At 47.5% G+C, this 26627-nt stretch overlaps 1 protein-coding gene and 2 long non-coding RNA genes across 3 annotated transcripts; all 3 read left to right on the forward strand.

Annotated features, from left to right (window-relative positions):
* Positions 1 to 243: 243 nt before the first annotated feature.
* Positions 244 to 2274, forward strand: LOC122463521. The gene is made up of 3 exons (XR_006286962.1): positions 244 to 361; positions 1876 to 2058; positions 2166 to 2274. It is a non-coding gene; the product is annotated as an uncharacterized LOC122463521 (long non-coding RNA).
* A 5513-nt stretch (positions 2275 to 7787) lies between these two features.
* LOC122463520 lies at positions 7788 to 10606 on the forward strand. The gene is made up of 3 exons (XR_006286961.1): positions 7788 to 7964; positions 8855 to 8926; positions 10480 to 10606. It is a non-coding gene; the product is annotated as an uncharacterized LOC122463520 (long non-coding RNA).
* Positions 10607 to 11174: 568 nt separating this feature from the next.
* LOC122463513 (neurogenic locus notch homolog protein 4-like) lies at positions 11175 to 26349 on the forward strand. The gene is made up of 18 exons (XM_043533852.1): positions 11175 to 11373; positions 12302 to 12505; positions 12866 to 13015; positions 13854 to 14033; positions 14746 to 14862; positions 15242 to 15391; positions 18071 to 18286; positions 19193 to 19297; positions 19969 to 20113; positions 20435 to 20649; positions 20931 to 21149; positions 21789 to 21895; positions 22950 to 23103; positions 23399 to 23498; positions 24322 to 24488; positions 25142 to 25375; positions 26012 to 26124; positions 26248 to 26349. Exons 1-18 carry the CDS (start codon positions 11175 to 11177, stop codon positions 26347 to 26349), a joined length of 2877 nt encoding a protein of 958 aa, XP_043389787.1.
* The last annotated feature ends 278 nt before the right edge of the window (positions 26350 to 26627 follow it).

The raw sequence follows: 26627 nt of genomic DNA on the forward strand, positions 1-26627 counted from the left end.
AAGTTGAGTGTAGGTGTATGGCTGCTAAATGTTGATGCCTCCCTCCGCTCTCCCCAATATCATCTTTACTGCCTCCACATCTGGCTCCCAATATCCTTTCCCATATGCTTGTTTCCAGATCCTGAGAGGAATTCTTTTGTGTGTTCTGCAGTAGGAGGTTTTGCATTGCGGGATGCAGTAGTGATAACACTATGTTAAAGAGCAGTCTGTGTTTCATTTCCAGGACTCTCGTGCTAGACCTTGCCCTAATGGAACCTACAGTGAGCAGAAGGGCCTGGGCAGAGCAGATGAATGCTTGCTATGTCCTGCAGGGAAGTACTGCTACAGGGAATGGAGAGAACCTCGCGGAATTCCCCATCCGGTGAGTGCCCTCAGACCTAAGAGCCCAACAGTGACTCTGGTGATGGAGCCTTCTCAGTAATAGTTAGCATGTTGCTTGTCTATCCAGTGCTCCTGCCTTATGATGCTCTGATGAAAGACAGCCCATGAAAGACACCCCAAGTGCTAGTAGCTGGTGCCTCTCTGGCTCTTATGGGTTTTGGGAGCTGTCGTTGTGGTAGTCCCATCTCCAAAGACCTGGGACTCTCACATCAATAAGAGATGTAAAGAAGAAATGTGTGTTAAAAATAATTAGATTGGAGGTTCAGCAGCATGGAGGGAGCCAAACTTTTAGCGGAGAGAGAGAAGTTTATCAATGCCATGTTACCCTTCCCTCCTCAGTGCGGGTAAGTTTATACTGTAGCTAGGAGCATGCTTCCCACCTGCTTGAGCTAGTTCATTAAAAATTGCTGGGTAGCCTGGAGTAGCACGGGCAGTAGCTTGGGCTAGTTGCCTGAGTACAAACCCACCCAGCCCCCTGGATTCATACCCAGGCAGCTAGCCTGAGCCGCTGCCCATGCTACCTCCCTGTGGGCTAGTATGTCTGTCTACCTGCGTTGGGAAGCATGCTCCCTGCTACAGTGTAGGTGTTCCCTGAGGGAAGAGTCTCAGCCCCCAGAACTCTGTAGGCATCCCAAGGGCCCAGTCATTCCACACTGTAGCAGGACTGAGTGGGAGGGTCCTTTGACTTGCAGTGGGCTCAGATCAGGAGACAAAATGAGGCTGATGTTCCACAGTTAGGTTCTCTTGTCTGTGCACCTTCATTCACCCTGCCTTTTGCTCATGCAACAGCCTCCCTCTTTCCATCCATCAAGCCATCCCCTCTTTGTACCTCAACCACATTCCTTTTTTCTCCCATCCCCTCCATCACTGATGTCCCACACCTCTTTCTGCTCTCTTCCAGCTCCCACGTTTCTTCCTTTAACAGCTTATATTGTGAGATATGGACTGTCTTTTCTAACTGGGCTTTTTATAACACCGAGCACATTGTCAGCGCTCAACAAAATGAACAAGAATAAATAAAGACAGGTTTCAGAGTAACAGCCGTGTTAGTCTGTATTCACAAAAAGAAAAGGAGTACTTGTGGCACCTTAGAGACTAACCAATTTATTTGAGCATAAGCTTTCGTGAGCTACAGCTATGCTCAAATAAATTGGTTAGTCTCTAAGGTGCCACAAGTACTCCTTTTCTTTTTAAGAATAAATAAACAAAGTTTTTGGACATTTTTCAAAATTTGAGATTTTGTTGACTTTTTTCATCAACATTTTGACCGATCCCCTAAAAGAAACAAACACAGGGAAATTTTAATTTAAAAAATGTTATCGGATTTTCTTTTTCTTTCTCTTTTTCTGCTCAACTCCAGTAATAATTAAAGTTTCCAACTCTGGCCAAAGCTCAAGCCACTTCTTATTGTAGCTGAACTGACTCACCCATCCCATCTTGAAACAACAAGGAGAACCCCAGGACTGACCATCGCTTTTGTCTTTTGTTTCCCAGACTGGAGACTGCCCCCCAGGATACACATGCCCCCCAGGGACTGGATTCCCCTTCTCTTTTCCCTGTCTTCCTGGCTTCTACTGGGATAGTTCTGCTGTGGAAGGAGGAAACACTTGCGAACCATGTCCTGCTGGGTACTATTGTGACTCTCCTGCCATGACGCAGCCCAAAACTTGCCCAGCTGTAAGTTGTTCTGCGATGGTTTTGTAATAAAAGGGGAGGCAGATGGGCCCAGTCCAGGTTTGTTGTAAGAGCTTTTAGCCCTGTGAGAACCTGGCTTTGTTTTGCAGGGTTCTTACTGTGCCAGAGGCAGCTCCCGTCCTGAGCCCTGCCCAGAGGGCACATACGGTAACAGAAAGGAGCTGGCTGCACCCCTGGACTGCAGCCCGTGTGGAGGTGGGTTTTACTGTGCTGGTCAAGGACAGACAGGCCCCAGTGGCCTCTGTGAGGCTGGGTTCCATTGCCGGGGCAGAGCAGTGACACCAGTAAGTTGTGTGTTAAGTTCCTCTTGCTCAAAGCCAGGCTCCTCTGCCATCTTCTCCATCATTGGCCCATGAGGGAACGACTCCAGGGGTAAGTCTACACTGCAGCGGGAAGCAAGCTCCCCAGCCCGCACAGACAGACTTGCATTAGCGAGCTCAAGCTAGCACCCTAGAAATAGCTGTGTGGATGTTGTGGCACTGGTCAGGGCTGGGCCCAGATACCCAAGCTGAAGCCTGTCCTACCCCCAGGTCCAAGCTCAGGTGAACCCATGCTGCCAGTGCTGCAACATCCACACAGCTATTTTTAGCACGCTAGCGCAAGCCCTGCTAAAGCGAGTCTGTCTACCTGGCCTTGGAGGCTTGCTCCCAGATGCAGTTGAGACGTACCCCAGGAGCCTTAGCTCGGCAGCCCTCGCTCCCCACTGTGTGCCCATGGCTGTCTCTGCTGCCAGTGATGCCAATGGGAAATTTGCCTGTGACTTAGAAGGGTGTAAGATCAAGTCCTATGATCTTGTTATCCCAGTCTCAGCACTTGTAACTGAAAGGACAGGGAGTCGGTCAGGCTAAATATCTGGAGCTGGCCATATCTTCAGCTGGTGTAAATTGGCATAGTTTCATTCAAGTTACCATCCCATGCAACACTATTCAATTTTTAAAAATCCATGAATACAGTACATTTTCTTCTCTCTGTTATTGATGAACGCTATCTATTATTCAAACTCGATATGGTCTTGAGCTGGAGAGGTAGGATCTAGATTAGAACAAGGATCCAAACAGCCACAAACTTTGAGAAGTTTGAATTCTGGGTTCTGATTCAATGGAGAAGCCCAAGAGGCAAAATTAGGCCCCAGATTTAGACCCAGATCTGAACTTCTCCAGTGTTCAGAGCATTGGACTCCCATGTGCCAATCTGGGCCCATCTATCATTGAAAGTGAAAAGATTTTCAGATCTACTGTCCTTTTCACCAGTAATGGTCTCTGTCCATTTCCTGCATTACTCTCAGCTTGGACATCAGAGAGAGGCTCATCATTATCACCTTTCTTTATAGTCAGTTTCTCTTTCTAGCTGTCATGCATTAGCACAGTGCTGCAATATTTAGGTTGTAAACATGGTAAGGGAGTGTTTACATGCAAACAAAAAATAATGTTGTGGGAATTAAAAAAAAAAAAAGGAAACCACTTTCATTGATGTAAGGGTCTGTACAGACTTGGGACTAAATCAGTGCACCCCTTTAACATACTCGTCTCATTTGATACAGTTACTCCTTTCTCTAGTAATTGTTAAATGATCTGTTTTCCAATTTCAGTTGCCCACAGATGGTGTGACAGGTGATATCTGCCCTGCTGGAGCATACTGCCCACCTGGCTCCCTGTTACCTACACCCTGTCCTCCGGGGACCTACAGTAATGTGAGTGGGTTGAAGAGCCTGAAGCAGTGTTTGGACTGCCCACCTGGGTGAGTTTCCCATTCTGCAGAAGAACGTTGCTCAGTTTGATAAGGCTGCAGTGTGGTTGCTCTCCCGTTGCTATAAACCAGGCCATGTGATCGTCAGGGGACCTGCAGTGAGGAACCTTCAGCGGGAGACTGATCCCATTGGCTCTTCACATGCTTAAAGTTTGGCTTGCTGAATCCTAAGTGCATGATGCCATGACCTAGAGACCCTCCACCCAATTCATGCTAGTCCTTGTCAGGTCGATACCCTTTGTTGTTTAGCCTGGGTGAGGGTATTCACCCCATTGTTCAATGTGTGGCATTCCCATTGACCGCCATGGTTTCCAATGGCTGGAAGCTGAAGCTAGACAAATTCAGACTGAAAAAAGCATACATCTTTAACCGTGAGAATAATTAACCATTGGAGCCATTTACCCAGGGTTGTGGTAGATTCTCCATCTGACCATTTTAAAATCAAGGTTGGATGTTTTTCCTCAAAGCTCTGCTCTAGGAATTATTTTAGCAAGTTCTCTGGCCTTTGTTATGCAGGAGGGCAGATTCAATGATTGCAATGGCCCCCCTCTGGCCTTTGAGTCTAAGAGTCTGTGAAACTGCATGGATGATTATGAAGGACAGTGTATGGCTCTAATAAAAATTATAAGTGTTTCATCCTCTAGGACACACACAGCTGCTGTCAGATATTAGTGGGTGGGCATACATAAAATAGAGAATCATAAGGCTGTGACACATAGCAGCCACTGGTGAGGAATGTAAACTTAAGGCTGATGCTCCTTTGGATTGGCGCATCTCTGTATTCTAGTAAATGCTGTCAGTAAAAGCATCTGGTGTTTGGTGGCCCAATCAATTTCCTTTATAATTTATTATGAAGGGGACAACAAGTCTGGATAAAATATTAGCTCTCCCTCACCAAGACCCAAAGCTCAGAGTGAATCCAAACCTTCCCTCCACCCCTGTATTTTCCATTACTACATTCCTGTGCACCCTGTTTTCAGCCAGTAAGATACATGACAATATAACAGAGAGGTATCTGATGGTATTTGTGTTCCATCCGGGAGTTGGAATCTACCAGGAATCTCATGAGAATATCTCTCTTGTGAGATTTTCCAAACCAGGCTCGTGGAGCTAGGAGTTTGAGGTTTGTGGGGGGAAGGCATCTGAACTTTTGTGAGCTTATCTGATCTCTACTGAAAAGTTTTGGTTCACGTTTCCCTAACAGTTACTAAGGGAAGGAAGCTTTATTCTTCTCAGTATCAAACTGTGAAATGTAAGAGTTTACTGTCTTGATGAAAATAATTAAATTCTGGATGAAGGATGGCCTGTCCTGCATTATCCCTACAAGATCCATGCATATATGGGATCTGTGAATCTGTGTGATTCCAGCCAGTTAGTGGGGCATTTATTGTTTTAAGACAATGCTTTCCTGTGAAAAAAAGAAATGTTTCTACTTATGATGTGTGTTTTCCCAACCCCAGGCTGTACTGTGATGGGACAAACAGCCAAGCTCCCACTGGACCCTGCAAACCTGGCTACTTCTGTACTGGAGCTGCCAAAACTGCCCTTCAGCATGTGGCCATGGAGGGGCATTATTCACTGGCAGGAGCTTTCAGACCAGAACCCTGCCCTCTTGGGAGTTTTCAGCCTGTAAGTGCAGTGAACTAAGCTACAGACTATTCTGAGTCCATAGAAGCCTTCAGAATCTGAATCAGGGAGCAGATATCATAGAATCATAGAATATCAGGGCTGGAAGGGACGTCAGGAGGTCATCTAGTCCAACCCCCCCCCCGCCCAAAGCAGGACCAGTCCCCAGTCAAATCATCCCATGTGTGAGATGTTAGCACCAGACTAGTGAAACTCTGCTGGCTTCAGGTTTTCTCTCAAGCTTGACACTCACCCAGCTGCAACAGACTAGATTCTGACCGTGTCTGGTGTGGGATGGAAGCGGGACAGTATGTCCTGCAGTCCAGGACAGGGATCTGCTCTGATGTCTTTAGATTGCTTTGTAAACCGTACCCTTTCTGTTGCTACCCAGACACATGGTGTTATCCACAACAGCAGGTGGGCCTGTGACACCTGTTCCACCCTTCACATTGCTCACAACTTTTATTCTGAATGAGCAGGGGCTCTGACACTCAGTTCCTGCTATGTTCCCCACTAGGTCCTTGGTCAGTCTCTGTGCAGAGAGTGCCCAGAGGGGACGTTTTGCAACCAGACAGGCCTGGCTGAACCTGTGACTTGTCCCAAAGGGCATTACTGCCCAGCTCAGAGTATCCTGCCTCTCCCATGTCCAGTGGTAAGAGCCCAGTGTGTTTCCTTCCATCTAGAAGTTCTTCCTTGGAGACTTCTTGCCCTCCGAGGGCTTCAATAGCTCTCTCTGTGCAGGGCACTTACACGGACATACTCGGTGCCATGGAGACAGGATCCTGCAAACCCTGCCCGGCGGGCATGTACTGCAGCACAGCTGGTCTGGCCACTCCTGAGGGTCTGTGCCAGCCAGGATATTATTGTGCCCAAGGGTCCAACAGCACCTCACCCGTGAGTATTGCACTGGCTGGTGAAGCCCGACTTGCTAACGCAGCGTGAAGTGCATCAGGCACAATATCCACCCTGTTTTCCTTGCTCCAGGTGGGACTTCCTTTTGGTGATCTTTGCCTAGCAGGATATTACTGCCCTGCCGGGACGAAACACCCAAGAGAGATGCCATGCCCTGCTGGTACCTGGAACGAGAGGAGGGGAGCCCAGGATGCCAGCTGGTGTCTACCCTGTCCCCCTGGGTTCTTCTGCAATGTGGCAGGCCAGGTTTCCCCTGCAGGGCTTTGTGCACCAGGTGAGACATGTCAACAGCTTTTCCAACTACCAGCCTATTCACTCACATCATCGTTATAATGGTTCTTATTTTCTGCTGAGTGCCCTCCCACTCCTGCAGCAAGACAAGGTGAGTGATGGAGTCCCCTGTGTTCTCTGCTTTCAGGCTATTACTGCACAGGAGGGACGCGGACCCCAAGACCACTGGATGCTGTGACGGGGGATCTCTGTCCCAAAGGACACTTCTGCCTTGCAGGCTCAGCAGCACCCTCCCCGTGCCCAGATGGGGAATACAGCAATGCAACAGGTCAGGAGTTGGGGAGAGGGCTGCTTTGCTTGAGCTACCATCTAACTGAGAGGGAACTAGAAATCCAGTTTGGACTCCACAGCTCCAGTGTTATTCTCCTGTTACTCTATTACGGTGCAATATGCCTACCAGACCAAATTACTTGCTGGCATAAGTGTGCGGAACACCATTTGAAGTCCAGCAGAGCCGTGCCACCTAGGAGTTAGCAGTGTGACAAGCATTAACCCCTACAGCATGGTTATGAATAACCCTGCAAGTCAAAGCAGGGTCTCCACCTATTCTGATTGGAGTGGGCAGTCCCATGTCCTGCAAGCTGGGCTGAAAGACACGAAAATACATCCCCAAATATCTTCAGGGCTGTTGCACTGTCATGTCATGAGGATGCTGCATCATGACGGGGAGACAATTGTTTCACTGTGTCCTGGGGTGATGTGTCCCAGAGGACAATGTTCCATACGTGACACTCCTACATCAGCCTAAGTCCCAGAAGCACAGCAGCAGCTCTCGTTCTATAATAACAGAGCTGTTAAATATTCAACCAGATTTCCTCATTGTGAATCCATCCAGTGGGCAGATCTGAAAGAAATCCCCTTACAGTGGCCTCTGGCCTTTTGGGTAAGCACTCAGAAATGTAGATGCTTCTGCAAACTTCCTGGACCTGCAAACCAGGGCTGGAAAGCTTGCTAGAACAAACTGCCGCATGAGCTCTCTAATAGGTATAAAGACCAGTGAAGCCAGGAAAGCAAAGAAAATACCATTAGAGTCCTCCTATTTCAAGTCCAGGACCAGGCAAATAAGAGTCCTACAGAAGTGAGTCCATTCAGTGGTGCTTTTTCTTTCCTTTCCTGAACTGCCCTCTCAGGTCAAGACAAATGCTTCCCATGTCCAGCTGGGTTTCACTGTCAGCACGGCATAATGCAACATTGTCCACCTGGCTTTTACTGCCCCCAGAAGACTGGAATCAGCTTTTACCCGTGTCCAGCTGGGACTTACAACCCATCTCATGGAATCAGCCAGGCCGAGAGGTGCCAGCAATGCCCTGCAGGTAAGGAAACCTCTTAGAGCAGTAGCTCTCCAGCTCTCCCATCCTGCAGACCTCTCTGTAAGAGAGAGATCGCTCCATGTGCCAGCTCTTTTCCCAAACCAGCGGTGCCAACTCGGAGTTCAGAGCGGGCAGCCCCCCGCCCGAGATTTTTGCACTTTTTCACAATTACATAGGCTGTTGAGTTGGGGTGGGGTGGGGCATGGGCTGACCATTTTTAAGCAGCGGTCCTGTACTGCTGCTGCATGGTTGCAACGCCACTCAAATTTGACATGTCTGCCCCTTCATCACAGCTGGGCCAAATGGTGTTGCAATCTGGTGCACAGGGAGTCGGTTCCAGTACAGCAGAGTGCAGGGGAGTCCACTGAGAACCCCACTCCTGGGGGCACCAGCTCATCCATTGTGTTAGTAAGAGAGAGGGGAAACTCCAAGCCCAAGGGAGAGTGGGGGTCCCTCCAGGAAGAGGGTGGGGGGGATGAGCAAGAACCGGAATAGGGTTCCTGCTGGGAAGGGCAGGGACTGAAATTCCCCCACCTCCCAAGAAATGTTTGAATTGGTGCCACTGTCCCAAACCCCTAATGAATGCATTTCACCTCCAGGAAACAAATGTAAAATAAACAATGCTATCAAAATACACTTAAATACTGTCTGTAGTGTCCCCATTGTGAACCAATGTCTGCTAATGCCCTGGAGGAGATAAGGATGCTCTAACATCCATGGTGTCTCACAGGAGCACAGTTTAAATTGGAAAGATGCTTTTCCAATTGTGATGATGCTATGATGGGATCTTTCACTGATTCACCCTCTCCCTGCTCAGAAGTGCACACTGTATGCTGGATTTCCCAGTGCGCTTTCCAGTTAAATGATCCTCTCTCCCCTGTGTATTTCTCCAGGGATGTTTTGTGGAGAATGGGGATTATCCTCTCCGAGTGGCCCCTGCTGGCCAGGATTCTTCTGCACAGCAGGTACTTGACTTAGTGTTCCCAAGGGCAAAGGGAGGAAGAGAACGGGGTCCTTATCTTCTCCATATTCCCTGAGCTCTTCTATTCTGTCTAATTTGTCCTGCCCCCTCCTGGAAAGAGAGGTTGCCGTCAGGTTGCTGAGGCATGAGGTAGGTATAGAAGCTTTGGATGGGAGGATGGCAAAGTGGGCTGGTGTATGAGGTTGGCATGTTAGCACTGTGATAGGAACCTGGTGCATTAGCATTAATATGAGGTGATGGCAGAGAGGCTTTGGAGCACGAGGTTGGCATGATGGTGTTGGCATGCTCTGTTGGCATGCAAAACAGTGTAATCTCTTAGACTATCAGTGCTTACTTGGCAGGATGGTGCTAGAAACTTTGTATCAACTCTTGGCAAGTAACAGGAATTATTTGCAAAGTATGGGAGGTTGATTCTGGTGCATGAGCAGATGTCTTGGCCTCTCTGCGATGACACTCATAAAGAATCAGAACTCAGATATCTCAGAGCCATGGGGCTGCAAGATGGGAGGGGAGCAGCAGCAGCTCTGGGTTCTTGCCAGAGCCAGTGCTTCTGTATAATACAAAACATTCTGTAGGTTTTGTTTACCAAACCACATGGGTTTCTCACTGATGCTGCCAATGTCCAGAATATTTGATGTTTTTCTTAAAGCCCTCTGGTCCTGGATTCATGTGATTTCATGAGAATTTCACTGTTGATTTAGAAAAAAAGTAAGTTTCTAGTCCCCATGGTTGTGGAGCAAAGCCTGAAATGTGACCCAAGTGCAACCGAAACAAATCAAATCAACTCAATTAAAAAAAAATTAAATTCTCATGGTTTTTAAAGGCCTGAACTCATTTTTTACTGTGTGGGGTTGTTAGGCCTGGCCATTCCTTAGATTAGTACCAGATCTTTACCCATGCGCTTTCTCTCTCTCTTTCTCTCTCGGGAGATTCTCATTAATATTTTATTGATACTGAGTCCAAGTCTAAGATTTTCCCCTGGACGGAGTCCAGTCCACATGGAATATTCAGAAACAAGCCTCCATCAGTGATTGTTGCATCTTAATGCAAGGAAAGCTTGTATTAAACACAGTACATACCTTTGTTTATGCCAGGAGTGGCCAAACTTACTGATCCTCTGAGCCGCATACAATAATCTTCAGAATTTAAAAAGCCAGATGCACCTGCTCAGATCTTCTGCTCTGCAGCAGGGTGGTGGAGCTCAGGGCTTCAGCCCCGTGGGAGACACCTGTCAGTGCTCAGGGCTTCAGCAGGAGCAGGGCTGAAGCCCCGAGCCCTGGCAGGTGCCTCCTGTGGGGCTGAAGCCCCTAGACCCCCTCCCTACTGGGCAGAAGCCCCTAGCCCTGTCACAGGGCAGGAGCCCTGAGCTCCCCTCCCCCCGGTTTGGTAGATGGAGAATAGGGGGTGGGGGGCTCTGCAAGCCACACTTTACCTGTAAAAGTCCAGTTTGGCCACCCCAGCCACAAGGGCCAAAGTGGCCAATGAATTGCAATGTTTGTCACTCAGGATTTGTTTTCCCTTTGTGTTTCAATACAGGAGCCAGTGTCCCAAACCCTGATGGAGCCACAAATACAAGCACTGGAGGCCCATGCCCACCTGGGCATTTTTGCCCAGCTGGCACCAGCATCCCATTTCCATGCCCTGTGGGCACATTCTCGGACAGGTGAACTCTTTGGCTGTGGTCATGCTGGCTTGAAAACAGAAGTTCTCTCTTTCTCCTAATGTTCCCATGGGCAGGTGGACTATATGCATTCTTTACCCCGCTTCTGTAGTCTCTCCCTCTCTCCTCTAGGTGGTTTTTCATACTTACTCTTTAAGCAGCAGAGTGCAGTTCTGTATGGTTCACCATTCAGGTGCCTCAGGCTTCCTTCAATCCCCCATAAGTTGAGGCTTGTTTGCAGTGCTGGTGCCAGCACATTGATACTGTAGTTGCAAGACTGTACAGAATGAAACACAGGGAAAGGACGGAACCACACTGGGGACAGCATGTGACTGGAAAAATGAATGGACAAATGTACTGGATGTTGAGCCCTGGGCAGTGATGTGATTTATGATATTGGAGGGTAGGTTGTGGGACTGTGGCGGTGGTACAGAAGCGGTGGAGCTATATCGTGTTGTGGTTTCTGGATCAGAGAAGTGTGATTTTTGTCCCTAGACTGATATAAAGAGCAAAGTGGCTCCTGCAAAGAGGAATATTTATCACAGCACATGGTGCTAGGTATTGGTGGCAAATGGGGTACATTGGCCTTAGCTGCCCTCTTTCCCAGCTATGCCACAATTGTCTCCCCAGACTCTACCTCTGGCTGGAGTCCAGCTGCACTGTGTGCCCGCCTGGCTATTACTGCAGCTCAGCCGGTCTAGCGGCTCCCTCAGGATCTTGCTCAGCTGGCTACTACTGCCTATCTGGAGCCTTCTCCTCATCCCCGGCAGGTGAGGATGTCACTGGGTGAAGGTACGATAAACCTTAAGCCAGGGTGATTCACTGCGAGTGGTGTCTTCACCTGCCTACGGAGTTCACTATCGGGCATTTGACTTTGCCTAAAGCATTGCCACCTGGCCATACTGGGTCTAAATATACCTTGGGGAACAGGACCTGATTTCCCAAGATTCCCCCATCCCTCTAATCACTCCCTCACTTGCTGACCTCATCCCCTGCATCTCCCTAATAGCTATTGTCTGCAGCCCACTCAGCTGCCAGATCCCTCTCACTATGCTTGTTCCTCTTATCTACTTAATGCCTTTGTATATCTTACTTTGGCCAGGCCCTCACATAAGCCATGCCCATTGCCCTCTAGGAAAGGGTATTTGAAACAACACATGCACATGTGAAATGGGAAGCATGTTCCATTGGTCTACACTATCCCAATAGCTGTGTATGTTGGGCATTGCAGCAGAGTTAAGTTACAGGCTCCACACCAGTAGTGAAGGTGTCCCACTCTCCCCCCATCTTTGCCTTTGTACTCCATGCTCTCTGAAGAGAAATAATTTCCTAGGCCTAGAACCTCAACTTCCCCAATGGCTGTTCCATCTCCTTCCACGTTCTCCAGAACTGGTTCAAGTGAGGCTAACGCATGAAAATGTTTTCATGGAAAAATGTAGGGAGGCTAAATGTTAGGTAAGACTTGGCTCAGTCTTGCCTGTGAAGTACATTGTAAGGAAGGACTCTGTGCACACTGCTTTGATTGTTTCCACAGCTCAGATACCCTGGAGAGTGGTGTCTGGTAATTTTCTAACCTGGCACTGCCTCTTCTCAATCTCCCTTGCGGGATCACAATGGTCACAACAAAAGAGAAACATCCAGTGGCTGGGTGCAATCTCCTGCCTTTGTTCCCACTGCTTTTCACTTTCTTCTTCACAGACGTATGGCACAACGGAGGCCCTTGCCCTGTGAGCCACTTCTGTCCAGAAGGGACCAGCTATCCCCTTCCCTGCCCTGCAGGAACTTATAACAACCTCACCAGACAAGCTGCATGTTCGCCTTGTGCAGCTGGCTACTACTGTCCTGAAAACACCACCAGCTACCATACCTACCCCTGCCCACCTGGCTTCTACTGCCCCAAAGGTAAGAAACAAGCCCTGCTCTTTGGACACGGGGTTGGACTCCTAAACATGCCATTATCCAGATTGAAATAGTTACGTTCTCAATGCAACAGTGGCTTCCGAGAAATGAGCTAGCTGGTCTCAGTACAGTTCTTTGTGAACAAGTATCTGGATCACACAAATCATTAACACAACTTGAATCCCCCTTATCTGCAACCTCAGCAGAGTCCAGAGACTGACTGGGTACCCCATATGCAGGGTGAGCTGAGACACACCAGCAGGGGCAGTGTTCAGTTATAATGTAAGACCTGAGAGCAGGAATTGTATTTAAGTCCTATGAATACCAGGAAAAGTTTTCTCTCTCTCTCTCTTCATTTCTAAGCAACAAGGTTTGCCACAGAGTTTCCGTGCCCCCGGGGTTATTATAACCCTGACCCCATGACCCAGAGCCTGGACAGCTGCCTGCCCTGCCCTCCAGGGCACTACTGTGGAAAGGAGAATTTAACAGCCGTGTCAGGAAAGTGTGATGCAGGTGAGTCCATGTCAATTTGGCTGCACGTTCCGAAGGGTGGAGAGGTCCTATGAGTTTCCCAACTAGCTCCCATGCCCTGCGTGTATGTGTAGATGGAAGCAAGTGTGCCGGCACGTGTGCACATTGCCCTTACCCTGAGATGGCTCTTCTGTCTCTGTACACAGGGGCACTCGCTCTGTAACTCATGTAGGCTTTAAAGACCTGATCCTCCTCTATGTGAAGGGCTCTTTACAGCACTCCAGCCTCAATGCAAATGAGAATTCAGGACTTGGAGTTTAGCCCAGCAGGAGCAGCACTGTGTGCATACTGGGCACAGAGAATGGTCTCCTTTTAGTAAGGCCTGAAGATTGTTTGGCTGGTCCTTGCCTAAATGGGCCAGACGTGGTGCCTTCTAGAGTCTCTCTGTGAAGCCACCTGAAGTGGCTGGATGGTATTGTTCCTTCCCACTCAAGAGACTGAGAGCAGCTCTCTCTGCAGCTCTCTCTTCCCAGTCTCTGCTAGCCCAGGCAACGAAGGACTGAGTTTGGGGTTATTATAGATTTTATCGTTATATGCCATGGTGGTGTTACATGGTTGCACCATTATACTGTTATATGCATGTTGTATTTATCTTTATACCATGCTGGTGTTATGCCGTTGCACCATCAGCCTGTCACATGCACACCATATTCACTATTACACCATGGTGGTACACCTTGGCACCATTGGCCTGTATCGTGCACAGTGGATTCACTATTGTACGAAGGTGGTGTACCATACACCCTTTTATCCGTGGTAACTCTTTGGGCTCCGCTGCTGCTGTTTTCTCAGCCACGTTGTTTGTGTGTTCATTGCTCAGGCTGGTTCTGTGTATCGGCTGCATGGACCGCACAGCCCTTCGACCTGGATAATTACACCAATGCCAACTGCCTGTGTCCAGCCACAGCCACCGGAGGGAAGTGCTTGGCCGGGTTCTACTGCCCTGAGGGCAGCCTTGAGCCCATTCCCTGCCCTCCGGGGTTTTACTGCCAGGCGTCAGGTGAGGATACAGCCGTGCAAATTGGGGTTGAGCTGTCACGGGGCAGTTTGAAGGAGAGAATTTTGGTGCAGATATTTGTCTTTGTTTCCCAGTGAGTTTGCTATTTCAGCACTGCCTCCAGCCACTGAAGTGACACTGAGTTCCCGTTAGGGAGCCCGGGGACCTACGGTCTCTTCCTGACTCTGCCGTAGGTTCACTGTGTGACCTTGAGTGAGTCACTGAGCCTCCTGGTGGTTATAGCCAGCAACGTTCAAATCTCATAAGGTTTTGTCTGGATAAACACTTGAAAGTGTCCTGAAGCTGAACCCAGCTGTCCGAACTTCTTGGCTCAAAAAGGTCAGTATGTCCCATCAGACTCATTTCATTCTCTGCTTCCACTGGGGCTGGAGATACTGCTATCACAGCCCTTGGTTCATTTTTTCCCAGCTGCTTTTATTGTTCTTTCCGTACCATTTTGGTGTGTTTAACATAAGCTGTTATTAGCTTCATGCTTTTCAGGGGCACAAAGCTGCTTATGACTCGTTGAGCCCTGTGGATCAGCCAGAGCTCTTGCGTGAGAATGCGGCTCAGCTATCTCTTCTGATGCTGCCCCCTTGGGAATATTTGAGTCTGCTGCCTTGCAGGCTGTTGATCCATGTGCTCCTGCTGCTTCCACCCGACTGTCGCAGCGTTATGCCTCAGGTTGAGCCCCTTTGTCCTTTCCATCCCCCAGGGCTGTCTGAACCCAGTGGGAAATGTGCGGCTGGGTTTTATTGCACAGGAGGAGCAGCCAGCTCTAAACCAATGGATGGTGCTACTGGGAATATCTGCCCCCTGGGCGCCTACTGCAGTGAGTATCTGGAATGCCCTGAGCCAGGAATGCTTGGCCTGCTGATCAGTGATTTTGCAACAAAATATTGAAAGGCAGAGTGGATAGAGCACAGCCTGGTGGATAGAGCACAGCCTGGTAGTCAGAGACTTGAGTTCTATTCCTGGCTCTTCTGCTGTGTGGCCTTGAGCAAGTCCCTTCCCCTTTCTGACTCAGATTACCCACCTGTAACATGGGGCTTTGTAAAGCACTTCAAGACCTATGGGTGAAAAGTGCTTTAGAAGAGATTGACTCTATTATTTCTGTGTCAGTTTGGCTCCTTCAGTCCTTGTTTCCTGAAGGCAGAAGCCTTTAGACTGTTTCATAGTCAGTTTGTTATGGTTTGCTTTTCTTCTCCCAGCTGCAGGGTCAACAATGCCCAGGCTCTGCCCACCTGGTACCTTTTCCAACCTGCTAGGGCAGAGCATGGTTTCTCAGTGCCAGCTTTGTCCTTCTGGATTTTATTGTGAAGGTTCTGGCCTCAGTGCCCCCACTGGAGAGTGCTGGGAAGGTAAGGCACGTGAGAGCAAACCGCAGCATCCAGTAGAGGGCAAGAGTGATTCCAGGGGCACAGATGGGTGAGAGCCCAAAGGAAACAGGGAGAGGCTTTTGGGGAACAGAGTGTAGGCATGTGTGAATTGGCCAGGAACTTGGTACAAGCAAGGGTGTTACTCACTAATTTAGTGGTGAAAAGCCAGAGGTGGTTCCCTTTCAGTGATGGAGATATAGACAGGAGGTTCAGAGAATGGCTTCCGTCCAGACAAATATCCAAGAATTTGGAATCATAGTCAACCCTTTTTCCCAGTATGTGTGACTTTCCCTCTTGGCCCCCATGCGATGCACCTCCCCCCAAGAGATCTCTATTCCTTACCTGGTCACAAGTGTCTTTCTGGGGGAAGGTCCTGTGGTCTCTCACCACCTTCCAGTGTCTGGATTTCTATTTAGGGGGCTACCTGGTAGGCCTGATCCACCTCTAACCTGCTTTCACTGGGTAACCAACTTCTAGTCCTATATGGAAATATCACTAGAAGGGGCCTCTCTATTGGCACTTCAGAAATGAAACCAGAAGTGGTAAAGTTAGCAGCACATTTCTGAAGCCTATACAAAAAATATTTGGGTTCAGATTTGATTCTGCATATGAGCAAAAACTATGGCTTTATCCAAACTGATTTTCCCCATCCCTATGGGGTGATCCACACAGATGGCTTGATTCTGCTGCTGCTTCAAGTAAGGATGCTCACAGATAACAGTTCACAGATCAGATTTTTTGTAGTGTACTTTCAAAACTGTAGATACATTGTAACACACTGCTGGGGATATCCAGAGCTGTGAGCCACTGTTACTTGTATGCCTCAGCATGCATGAGCTTTGCTGGAGATTAAGCTGTGTGTCAGCTCCCTGATACAACTGTCTGTCTTCCTCACCACTAAAATCCTCCCAAACCTCACCTGGCAGGTAAAAATCCATGAACTCCAGCCCCCAAGCTCCTCAGAGATACTTCTCTGCAATGCACAGTCCCTTCCACTGTGCAGTCACAGAAGATATTAAATTTGCTGCTCTTTTAAAAGTCAGTCTATTACATTTTATTAATTTAATAGGAGTAAACACACCTTTCCCTTCAAATACAACACTGAGGTGGTTTATAGTAAAAATAAAACAAGTTTACTAACAAAGGACATATGTTAAGTGTTACCAAGTAACAGGGATACATGTAGAAATGGTTACAAGCAAATAAAAGTGAAAACACACATCTGAAAGACAACAACTTAATCTAGCAAGTTACAGTCTTTGTTCAAGATAGTTTCTCTCACCCACAGTTTCCTTTCAAGTTTTTACTGGCCAGGATCCATCACAAAGATCAAATCACTTGATTCCTTTGTCTCCTAAGGTGAAGGATAAAAATGGAGCCTCCCACTGTTCCTTATATTCCCAAAGGGAATGTCTTTGTTTTAAAAGTCATGAAGGCCTCATGGGGATTCAGCCTCCTGTGTCTCTGTGGTGCAAGTGCCATGCTGATTTTCTGTGTCTCAAGTTCAGGAGCAGGATAACCCCCCACCAGATTAGCTTGATGCTTTTTTTTTTACTCTAATATGTAAATTGAGGTAAACCCACACATTCATTTGTCTAGGACAGGCTAGATTATCACCTTTACCTAGGCTAGGCTGTCTGGCCTTAAACGTGTTCTAGTAACATCATATAGAGGGAATTCATAACTTCACATATAACATTAACACACACACTTTACAATATTAATAACCAGTGTGGTGTTAGTTTTCAAATGGTACCTGACATGGCATATTTTGTAGCGTTCAGGGTGTGAATACAGGGATGCCTAGAGTCACAACATGGGGCCATGAACCCATGAGATAGTCCCCTCAGGTAGTAGTGTGAGTTTATGTTGCAGTGCCTCGACAGCGGCACACTCACAGACATGGGAGAGATATCGATGATGTAGATTGTGTAGCTATATTTAGCTGCTAGTGTGTGATATAATCCCGTTCTGGAGCCAGTCTGATATGCCGTACAGAAGGGAGTAGTTTTTGTCATATTCATTGTGGGAGGATCAACACTGCAACACAGCCCAGCAATTTATAGATTATGACATGGGCTTTCGTAGTGCGGGCCACATCTTAATATTGAGATTCATTCATGCTGTCCCCCTCCTGCCCTGTTGCATTTTCCGTGTCATGCACCACCTCTCGACCCCATTCATACTCCACCTCCTCTCCCACTGCCAATCAATGAGCATTCCTGTGGCAAAGGCGACCCTGACTTACATGACACAGTGACATTAGGAAGAGGTGCAGAGTATTTTCACCTTCTTTTAATGGGATGTAGCAGCTGGAAGCAAGGAGGAGGAACCAGCGCCATGTGACCAGCTAGCTCTCTTGGGGAACATCAGTAAGTGCTCTCGTGATGGCCAGTGACCCACGCTCTGCTCACCACTGGCTTCTGACATCTCTTTTGTATATGTAGTGGTTGGAAAACTGTCTATCTGTTCCAGCAGTGGTGTAATTGAGATCAATAATAATTAAAGATCAGTAATAGATTTCTTCCTTGAATGGCAAATTGGAAGCTTTTGAAATCCTAAGAGAGCCTGATGGAGTTCTCATGTGTAAATGAGTAGATATTTAGTAGCTAATATCTCCCAGTAACTAAACTGATTTTTCTTCCTCTGCCTTCCCTTCAGGTTATTACTGTGACAGCAGCCAAGGGCCAGTCAGTGATTTCACCCTTTACCCATGCCCGCAGGGCTTTTACTGCCCACCTGGGATACACCAGGGCACTCAATACAGCTGTCCCCCAGGTACCTTTGGTCCCAGGCAGAAGCTGAAGAATATCCAGGAATGTCAGAGATGCCCACCTGGAAAATACTGTGAGCTTCCTGGTCTCTCAGCCCCAACAGGTATGTTGCCATTCATCCTTGGGCAGTCCGAGCATTTTCTGTGTGTCTAGTTGGGGGTGTTGTTGCCTCATGATTAGAACAAAGGACTGGGAGTCAGGACTCCTGGGTTCTATTTCTTACTCTGGTACTGACTGACTTTGTGAGTTTGATCAAGTTATTCCCCTATTGGTGCCTCATTTTTCCCATGTAAAATTTGGGTAAGATCCACTTTGTAAAGTGCCTTGGGATATTTGGCTGAAATGAACAAGTGGCTCATCCTTTCCCTTCCTGATCAGATTATCCTAAAAAGAAGGAAACGTTCCTTCCATTAAGTAAAATTGCCAGGCTGAATGGTTGGAGGGAATGGAACTCAGATACAGACGCTTTAACTTTTAAGATACCCGTTTGATTGTCTCCAGGGCTTGTAGCTGCCCAAGATCATAGCTGTTTGGTAGCCTAGTTGAAATTAGTTCATAGTTTCAGTCATAACCCTAATGGGCAGGTGTCTATGTAACAATAAATCCTTTGCTGTTCGGCTCAGCAGAGCAGGTAAGGATGGAACAAACCACTTTGATTGCACTCCCCTTTCATTCCTAGAGATGGCCCTTTGAATCAAGGGTGGGAGGGATAGCTCAGCGATTTGAGCATTGGCCCCCTAAACCCAGGGTTGTGAGTTCAATCCTTGAGGGGGCCATTTAGGGATCTGGGGCAAAAATTGGGGATTGGTCCTACTTTGAGAGGGGGTTGGACTAGATGACCTCCTGAAGTCCCTTCCAACCCTGATATTCTATGAATCAGCATAGGGAAAGTTATCACTGCTCCAACTCAGGCTTCCACTTTGTGTCTGTGTCCTGGAACTTATATTTAAATCCTTATTATTTTCATTTAATTTCTTTTATATGTATAAATGTGTATCCTGCCTTCTAGGGGACTGCTCTGAAGGATTCTGGTGCAAGGGAGATGCCCTAGTAAAAGACCCAGTGGATGGAGTAACAGGGCTCCCATGTCCTCCTGGGCATTATTGTCTTGCAGGTACAGTGACTTATTAAACATAATTCTTCTAAATTCCTGTGAAGCATGAGCTGGACTTTCCCTGCAGTGTTTCCTACAGAGAGACACTGGAATTCCAGCTCCCCCAGCACTGCTGCCTACAGTGCCTTCGGCTCAGAGAGTCTGGAACTGCAGTAGCTGCTAGCTCTAGCTATCTTAGTATTTATATGGCCCCATTACCATAGTACCTGAATGTCTCATAATCTTTAATGTATTTATCATCACCTGTGAGGTAGGGCAGTGCTATTATCCCCATTCTACAAATGGGGAACTGAGACACAGAGAGGCTAAATCCCAGATTTTTAAAGGTATTTGGGCTCCTAACTCTTCAATCTGACCCTCAGTGATGTGCCTAAGGTCACACAGGGAGCTTTGTGGGAGAGTAGGGACTTGAACTCAGGTCCCAGTCTAGCACCCTAACTGGACCAGCTTCCTCTCACCTTTTCTATAGCCTGTACTCCTATGCTATCCCACAGCCACTTCATAAACTTCAGTGGGATAAAGCTTTGTTGGGCTCGCTCTGCTCCTGGATCAGGCTTAGCCAATCAAATGTCTATGACCAGTTCACTCTGACTTCAATGCCCCTCTGTGTGTCCTGCTGCCTTCTCCCCATGTTGATACTGAGCGGACTCTGAAGCACTTTATCTAATCAGGAACACTCACTCCATCTCTGTGCCCACATGGCACCTGGTCCAGCAACGAAGGGAATAAGAATCTGCTGGGATGCCAGCCTTGTCCTGGAGGACATTACTGCAATAGCACTGGACTGGTAGCACCATCAGGACACTGCAGCCCAGGGTAGGTACAGTACGGTACACATTTCTCTTCTGTCACTATAATGAGAGACAGGTCTGACATGAATAACCCACAACTATTCACTTGAAGGGACCACACTCTCTTGGACCCTGAATAGGAACAGCTATCTGCAGTCAGTGTGCCTTGTTGTCAACACAGGGCTTGGGATCTGCAGAAATTCTCCTTCACTAGGTATAAAGAGGATCCAGTATTCCTCACGCTCACTGCTCAGTCAGTTATCCACCTGTGTCCTTAGGGGGATTGTTTCTTTGACTTGAGGTTGTTTGTGTTTGATGGCTCTTGTTTCTGCTCTTGCTACTCCAGGTTTTATTGCATTGCGGGGGCCAGAACACCAACACCCACTGATGGCCTCTCAGGAGCTCCATGCCCTGTGGGACACTCCTGTCCCCTGGGAAGCAAGAGTCCCATCCCCTGCTCCCTTGGCACTTACATGCCACAGACACATGGAGAAGAGTGCTACACCTGCCCAGAGGGTAAATACTGTGTCCCTCCTCAGAAGCCACAATTTTGCCCTAAAGGTGAGTCATGCGTTCACTAAATGCCTAGTTTGTTTCGTGCTTTCCAAAGACTTTCTTTAAGCCCCTGTGTGCAGGAGAGATCTTGGGCCATGGAAAATCAACCAGGGCATGAGTCCTGTCTCTGTTCCTTCAGCTTCATGCTCAGTCCAACAATTTCAGCCCAAGTGACCCTACTGAATCTATAAAAACATGTGGATCCCATTGCTGGAATCTCAGTTACTGATTTGTCATCTTTAGGTCTCTCTCTCCCACCCAGAAATATGACGGTGCTCTCCTTTCAGGCTTCTTCTGTCCCGAAGGAACAGGTCTTGACTGGCAGCCTTGCCCACCAGGGACCTACAGCCCTGAGCGAGGGCTGGAGAACAGCACTGGATGCAGAACTTGTGATGGAGGGAAGTTCTGTCTATACCATAATGCAACAGACGTGACTGGAGAGTGCTGGGAAGGCTACTACTGTGCACAGGGATCAGACAGGCCCAACCCAGAGGCCAGGCTCCAAGGTGCTGTCTTTTTCCTTTGCTAAAACAATATTGGTTTTTGTATGTGTTCAGTCTAGTGGCCCTGTAGAGATGCCCACTTCAGAGTCGAGCCCTTGGGCCTAGTTCTTTTCAGATTCCTGGTTCAGCCGCTTGTTTAGAATTCCCCTTTCTGGCCCCATTCAAAAGCCCCTTTTGCTGTTTGAACCCCAGATGTGTGAATTGTGAGTAAATGACTCAGCACCTGATCTAGCCTGTCCTCAGCAGCAGAGAGCAATAGTTAAAGGTCAGGACTCCTGGGTTCCAAGTCCTATTTCCCAGTCCCAACGACTAGACGCTCTAAACCTGATTTAGGAATAGAGCACAGGTATCCTGCCTCTCAGTCCCCTGGTCTCATCATTAGATCACGCTCACTCCCTGAGCTAGCAACAGAACCCCAAAGTTCAGATTCCTACTCACCTTTTCGAGCTATGAGGCCACAATGGCTCAGTGACCTTGTATGGTAGCTCAGCTTTGTCCCATGTGGGAGAGAATTAAGGAATTGTGGGGAATCTACAGATGAATTGCTGCTGGCTTTAATAGACCATGGCTATTATAGAAGCAATGAATGCCTTTTATATTCATTTCCATCCATAGTCTTTCTTTCTCCCTTGTTGATTGCAGGTCAGGCTGGCCCTTGTCCTCCAGGCCACTACTGTCCAAAGGGCACTGCTGTCCCCAAGCGTTGTCCTGTGGGAACCTTCAGCACCAGAATCAAGTTGAGCTCAGAGGTAGGAAAATGCACAGGGTGAACTAGCGACTAGCAATATTGCTTCAGCACTTAGAGAGCTTAACTCCACCTAGCGCCTCTCTGCCTGAGCAGACATGTGAAGACTGTTTAAATGCTTATAATCACTTGAATCCTTCCTTAGAAGAACACCGTAATATCTCCGAGTTAGAGCCTGTGGCATCTGAGGCTATCAAAGCACTTTACTGAGCCTCTCAGAATCCCTATGAGATGGGAATGTTACTGCCGTTGCATAGATGAGGAACTTAAGCTCAACGAAATGACATGACTTGCCTGAGGTCCCAGTGGCAGAGGCAAGATTCATATAGAATCATAGGACTAGAAGGGACCTCAAAAGGTCATCTAGTCCAGTCCCCTGCGCTCATGGCAGGACTCTGTATCATCTAGAAGATCCCTGACAGGAGTTTGTCTAACCTGCTCTTAAAAAACTCTAATGATCGAGATTCCACAGCCTCCCTGGGCAGTTTATTCCAGGGCTTAACCACCCTGACAGTTAGGAAGTTTTTCCTGATGTCCAACCTAAACTGCCCTTGCTGCAATTTAAGCCCACTGCTTCCTGTCCTATCCTCAGAGGTTAAGGAGAACAATTGTTCTCCCTCTTCCTTGTAACAACCTTTTATGTACTTGAAAACTGCCATCATGTCCCCTCTCAATCTTCTCTTCTCCGGATTACACAAACTCCATTTTTTTCAATCTTCCCTCATAGGTCATTTTTTCTAGACCTTTAATCATTTTTTTGGCTCTTCTCTGGACTTTCTCTGGTTTGTCCACATGTTTCCTGAAATGTGGTGCCCAGAACTGGACACAATACTCCAGTTGAGGCCTAATCAGCGTGGAGTAGAGTGGAAGAATTACTTCTCGTGTCTTGCTTACAATACTCCTGCTAATACATTCCAGAATGGTATTTGCTTTTTTTGCCCCAGTGTTACAGTCATATTTAGCTTGTGATCTACTATGACCCCCAGATCCCTTTATGCAGTACTCCTTCCTATCTCTCCAGAAGTGAGAATGTGGATGTTCCCATTGATTTCTCACAGACCCAGTGCTCCCCCTGTCTACCTGGACATTACTGCAACTCCACTGGCCTCCAGGCCCCTACAGGGCAATGCAGAGAAGGGTTCTACTGCACACTGGGGTCCACCATTGCCAGTGTTCCCATCCTGGACAAGACCGGAGGCCCCTGTCCCACAGGTAGATTGTTTGCAGCTCTTGGTTCATATCAAGCTAACTGGTGATTGGTTACTAGCCTGTTGAGTAAGAATTATCCAAGCAAATTCCGCAGCAGAGTCTGGGAGTTCAGCAGGTCAAGAAGAGAACTCCTAGCAGGCTGCAAGGAGCTCTGAGAAATCACTACTCTTAGAGTTTCTCAAAGCCTGAGGGTTTGTGCATTGCCTGTTTCAGGATATGGTAGGTCCTGGGTAGAATTTGCCCTCTAGTCCTGACCTTGAAAGAGTCTGCTGATTCTGCCTTATTTTTTCTTTTTCAGGATATTTTTGCCCCAGGGGCACATCCATTCCACTGGCTTGTCCAGCAGGGTCATATAACCCTCTACAAAGGCAAGCCAGCTGCCTTCTCTGTGCTAGAGGGTAAGAATGAGAGAGTGCTCATTACTGTGTGCAGTATAAATAAAGGATCATTGCCATAATTATTGTTCCCAGCCACCTTTCAGCAATACAATATGTGGCAGACAAGAATTACTTCCCCTCCCACTGAAGTACACCCATCTCTGAAAAGGAGCATAGCAACTGTTTAACAGCTGCATAGCAACACTACACAAATGATTAGCATTGGAAATTAGGTGAGCTAATTTCCCCTACAGTGGCAGGATTTAGAGCAGAAGGTAATTGAAACTGGCTGCTGGCCAGGAAACCACTAGTACCATCAATGGTTGTGCAAAATAAATAAATAAATAAATGAAAAGGCCATGGCCCTAGGTGATAAAGGACTTCACTTTCATGTTTCTTCCAATAAACAATGTCTGCTAGCACCATGCTGGGATATTGGTCTATTCCTGTCCCAGGGTGCCACCCATACCACTTCTTGCTGCACCTGGCTTGTCTTTGGAGTACTCCCATCCAACTACTGACCAGGTTTGGCCTTGCTTAGCATCTAGAAGCTGAGGAAATCACAGCCCTAGTATCTTATGGCTGAAATTAAGACTATTATGTTCCTATGCCTTTGGCAATTATGCCATCATAGTCAGTACACTTCGTGCATTCAGCACGAGGAAACACTTCAGAGAAGGTATTTATATACATGAGCAGGTCTGATATATTGCCTATCCAGTACAGTGCAGCATGCACAAGGACAAGTCATTCACTTCACTGAGTCGTCAGTGTGCGTATGGATGGAGTGTTGACCTGAGAGTTTTAACTTCCCTCCTTCTGCTCTTTCCTCTTCTGGGTGCAGGTTCTTTTGTCCTAAGAATTCCTCTTCTCTTGCTGGGAGTGAATGTCCAGCTGGTCATTACTGTCCTCCTGGTACAGCTTCAGCGACTCAATACCCATGCCCCAGGGGGACCTACAATCCACAGATTGGCAGCAGTCATGTTTCTCACTGTATCCCTTGTGATCCAGGTAGGATCCTAGCCAACATTACCCTGAATGGCATAAGAACAGTGTGTGCTAGTGAGTTTCAAAATGCTCCAACTTCAGGAGTGGTTTGGGTGGCTCAGGGGATTGATAATGGGTTAGGAAGCTCTTTGCCATTAGATCATTTGTTGAAGTTTGAAACAGAGCCACACTCAGCTGCATGGAGAACTGAGCTGAGTTCTGGGGAAGCCACCCTCTTAAAAATGACCAACCTAGAAAAGACCCACTGGTCCATTTACTCTGATGTCCTGTCTCTGATAGTGACCAATGCCAAATACTTCAGAGGGAGGACTTACCCTTTTGCCCCACGATGGACCTTTATGTACAGTGCTACTATATGGAAGGGGGAACTTCGTCATTAACTTATAATCCATTTACACAGCAGCATATATGTGCCTGGTGCTTTACATGCCTAGAAAAGGACAAAGGGAATTTACAATTTAGTTAGTCTGCTGATCATCAGACCTCATCTGTTGACTGACTTATGGCCTGAGTCATGAAGGCTGATATCCCTTAAACCTTTTGAACCTCACCTTGATGCAGTTGCTTTTCTTATTTGTATAAATATTCAACCCTTTCTTTTAAATACCCTCCTGTTACTGTTTGCTAATACTGATTCCAATGCACTGCTCTTTCAGGTCATTACTGTGCATTAGCAGGACAGTCACGTGTCACAGGACTTTGTTCAGCTGGATATTACTGCAGTGCAGGGATTGCCACCCCAACACCTACCAGCGGCCTGGTGGGGAATATATGCCCAGCAGGAAATTACTGCCCTAAGGGATCAGCTCTTCCGCAGCCATGCCCTCTTGGTTATTATAGCAATTCTACCAAGAATACTGAGATGGGAGACTGCCTCCTCTGTGATGCAGGTACACTAATGATAGATGGATCAAGGAGGTTCTAACCAGACTATAGCACTCATGAAGCCCTCTGAGAAACTGATCTTTAAATATTCATGGTAAATACGCCTAATGGCCTGTGATGGGATGTTAGATGGGGTGGGATCTGAGTTACCCAGGAAAGAATTTTCTGTAGTATCTGGCTGGTGAATCTTGCCCATATGCTCAGGGTTTAGCTGATCGCCATATTTGGGGTCGGGAAGGAATTTTCCTCCAGGGCAGATTGGAAGAGACCCTGGAGGTTTTTCGCCTTCCTCTGTAGCATGGGGCATGTGTCACTTGCTGGAGGATTCTCTGCTCCTTGAAGTCTTTAAACCACGATTTGAGGACTTCAATAGCTCAGACATAGGTGAGGTTTTTCGCAGGAGTGGGTGGGTGAGATTCTGTGGCCTGCGTTGTGCAGGAGGTCAGATTAGATGATCATAATGGTCCCTTCTGACCTTAATATCTATGAATCATTAGAGCATGAAATTAGTGACTGCTCTTTCAGGGATACGTAGGTAAAAAGGATCATAGAGAGGATAAAGTCTCCCACTTCCTCACCCCAGGAGAAGGTCTTTCCAGTGTTTTGCAATGTCAGAGGCTGACTCTCTCTTTCCCCTTCAGGTTGGTTTGGGTTGGAGTGTGTTGGTGGTGCAATGCATGCTGTCTCTCTAGACATGTTAGGTATGTTCTATGTTAAAGCTATTCTGAATGGAAATATCTCCTGTAATGTGTATGTGGGTGTAGCCAGACCTCTTGCTTTTTATGTGGGATTTACTCTTCAGTTTTCACCTGCTGCTGTCCATTGGTCTGTCATCCCAACGCCATAGACGTGCTGTTATGCCTCTTCTCTCTTTCAGGATATTTCTGCAATGGAACTGGACTCATATTTCCTGCGGGTGTCTGTGAAGCTGGGTTCTATTGCACCAGAGGAGCTGTTTCTCCTAGACCTTCCGTGGTAAGCTGTGTCTGGGTTATAAACATTGTGAAACCCAGAATTTCTGGATGTAGAGAACCAAATGTCCATATAGTTCTTCTCTTCCTGCCATATAAGTCCCACCACCCATTGCCTGCAGGGGGCATCAGGCATCCATATTTGCAGTTCCTACATGAAACCCTCTCCCCTTGATTTGTCCTTGCCATTGACCGCTTGTTCCGTCAGCCCCACCATCAGTACCATGCCCAAAAGCTATTGTGTGAGGGGAAGAATTCTAACCCAGACAAACTTCTCTCTGGATTT

The sequence above is a fragment of the Chelonia mydas genome, chromosome 22, assembly GCF_015237465.2.
Source record: "Chelonia mydas isolate rCheMyd1 chromosome 22, rCheMyd1.pri.v2, whole genome shotgun sequence".
NCBI classification, from domain to species: Eukaryota; Metazoa; Chordata; order Testudines; family Cheloniidae; genus Chelonia; species Chelonia mydas.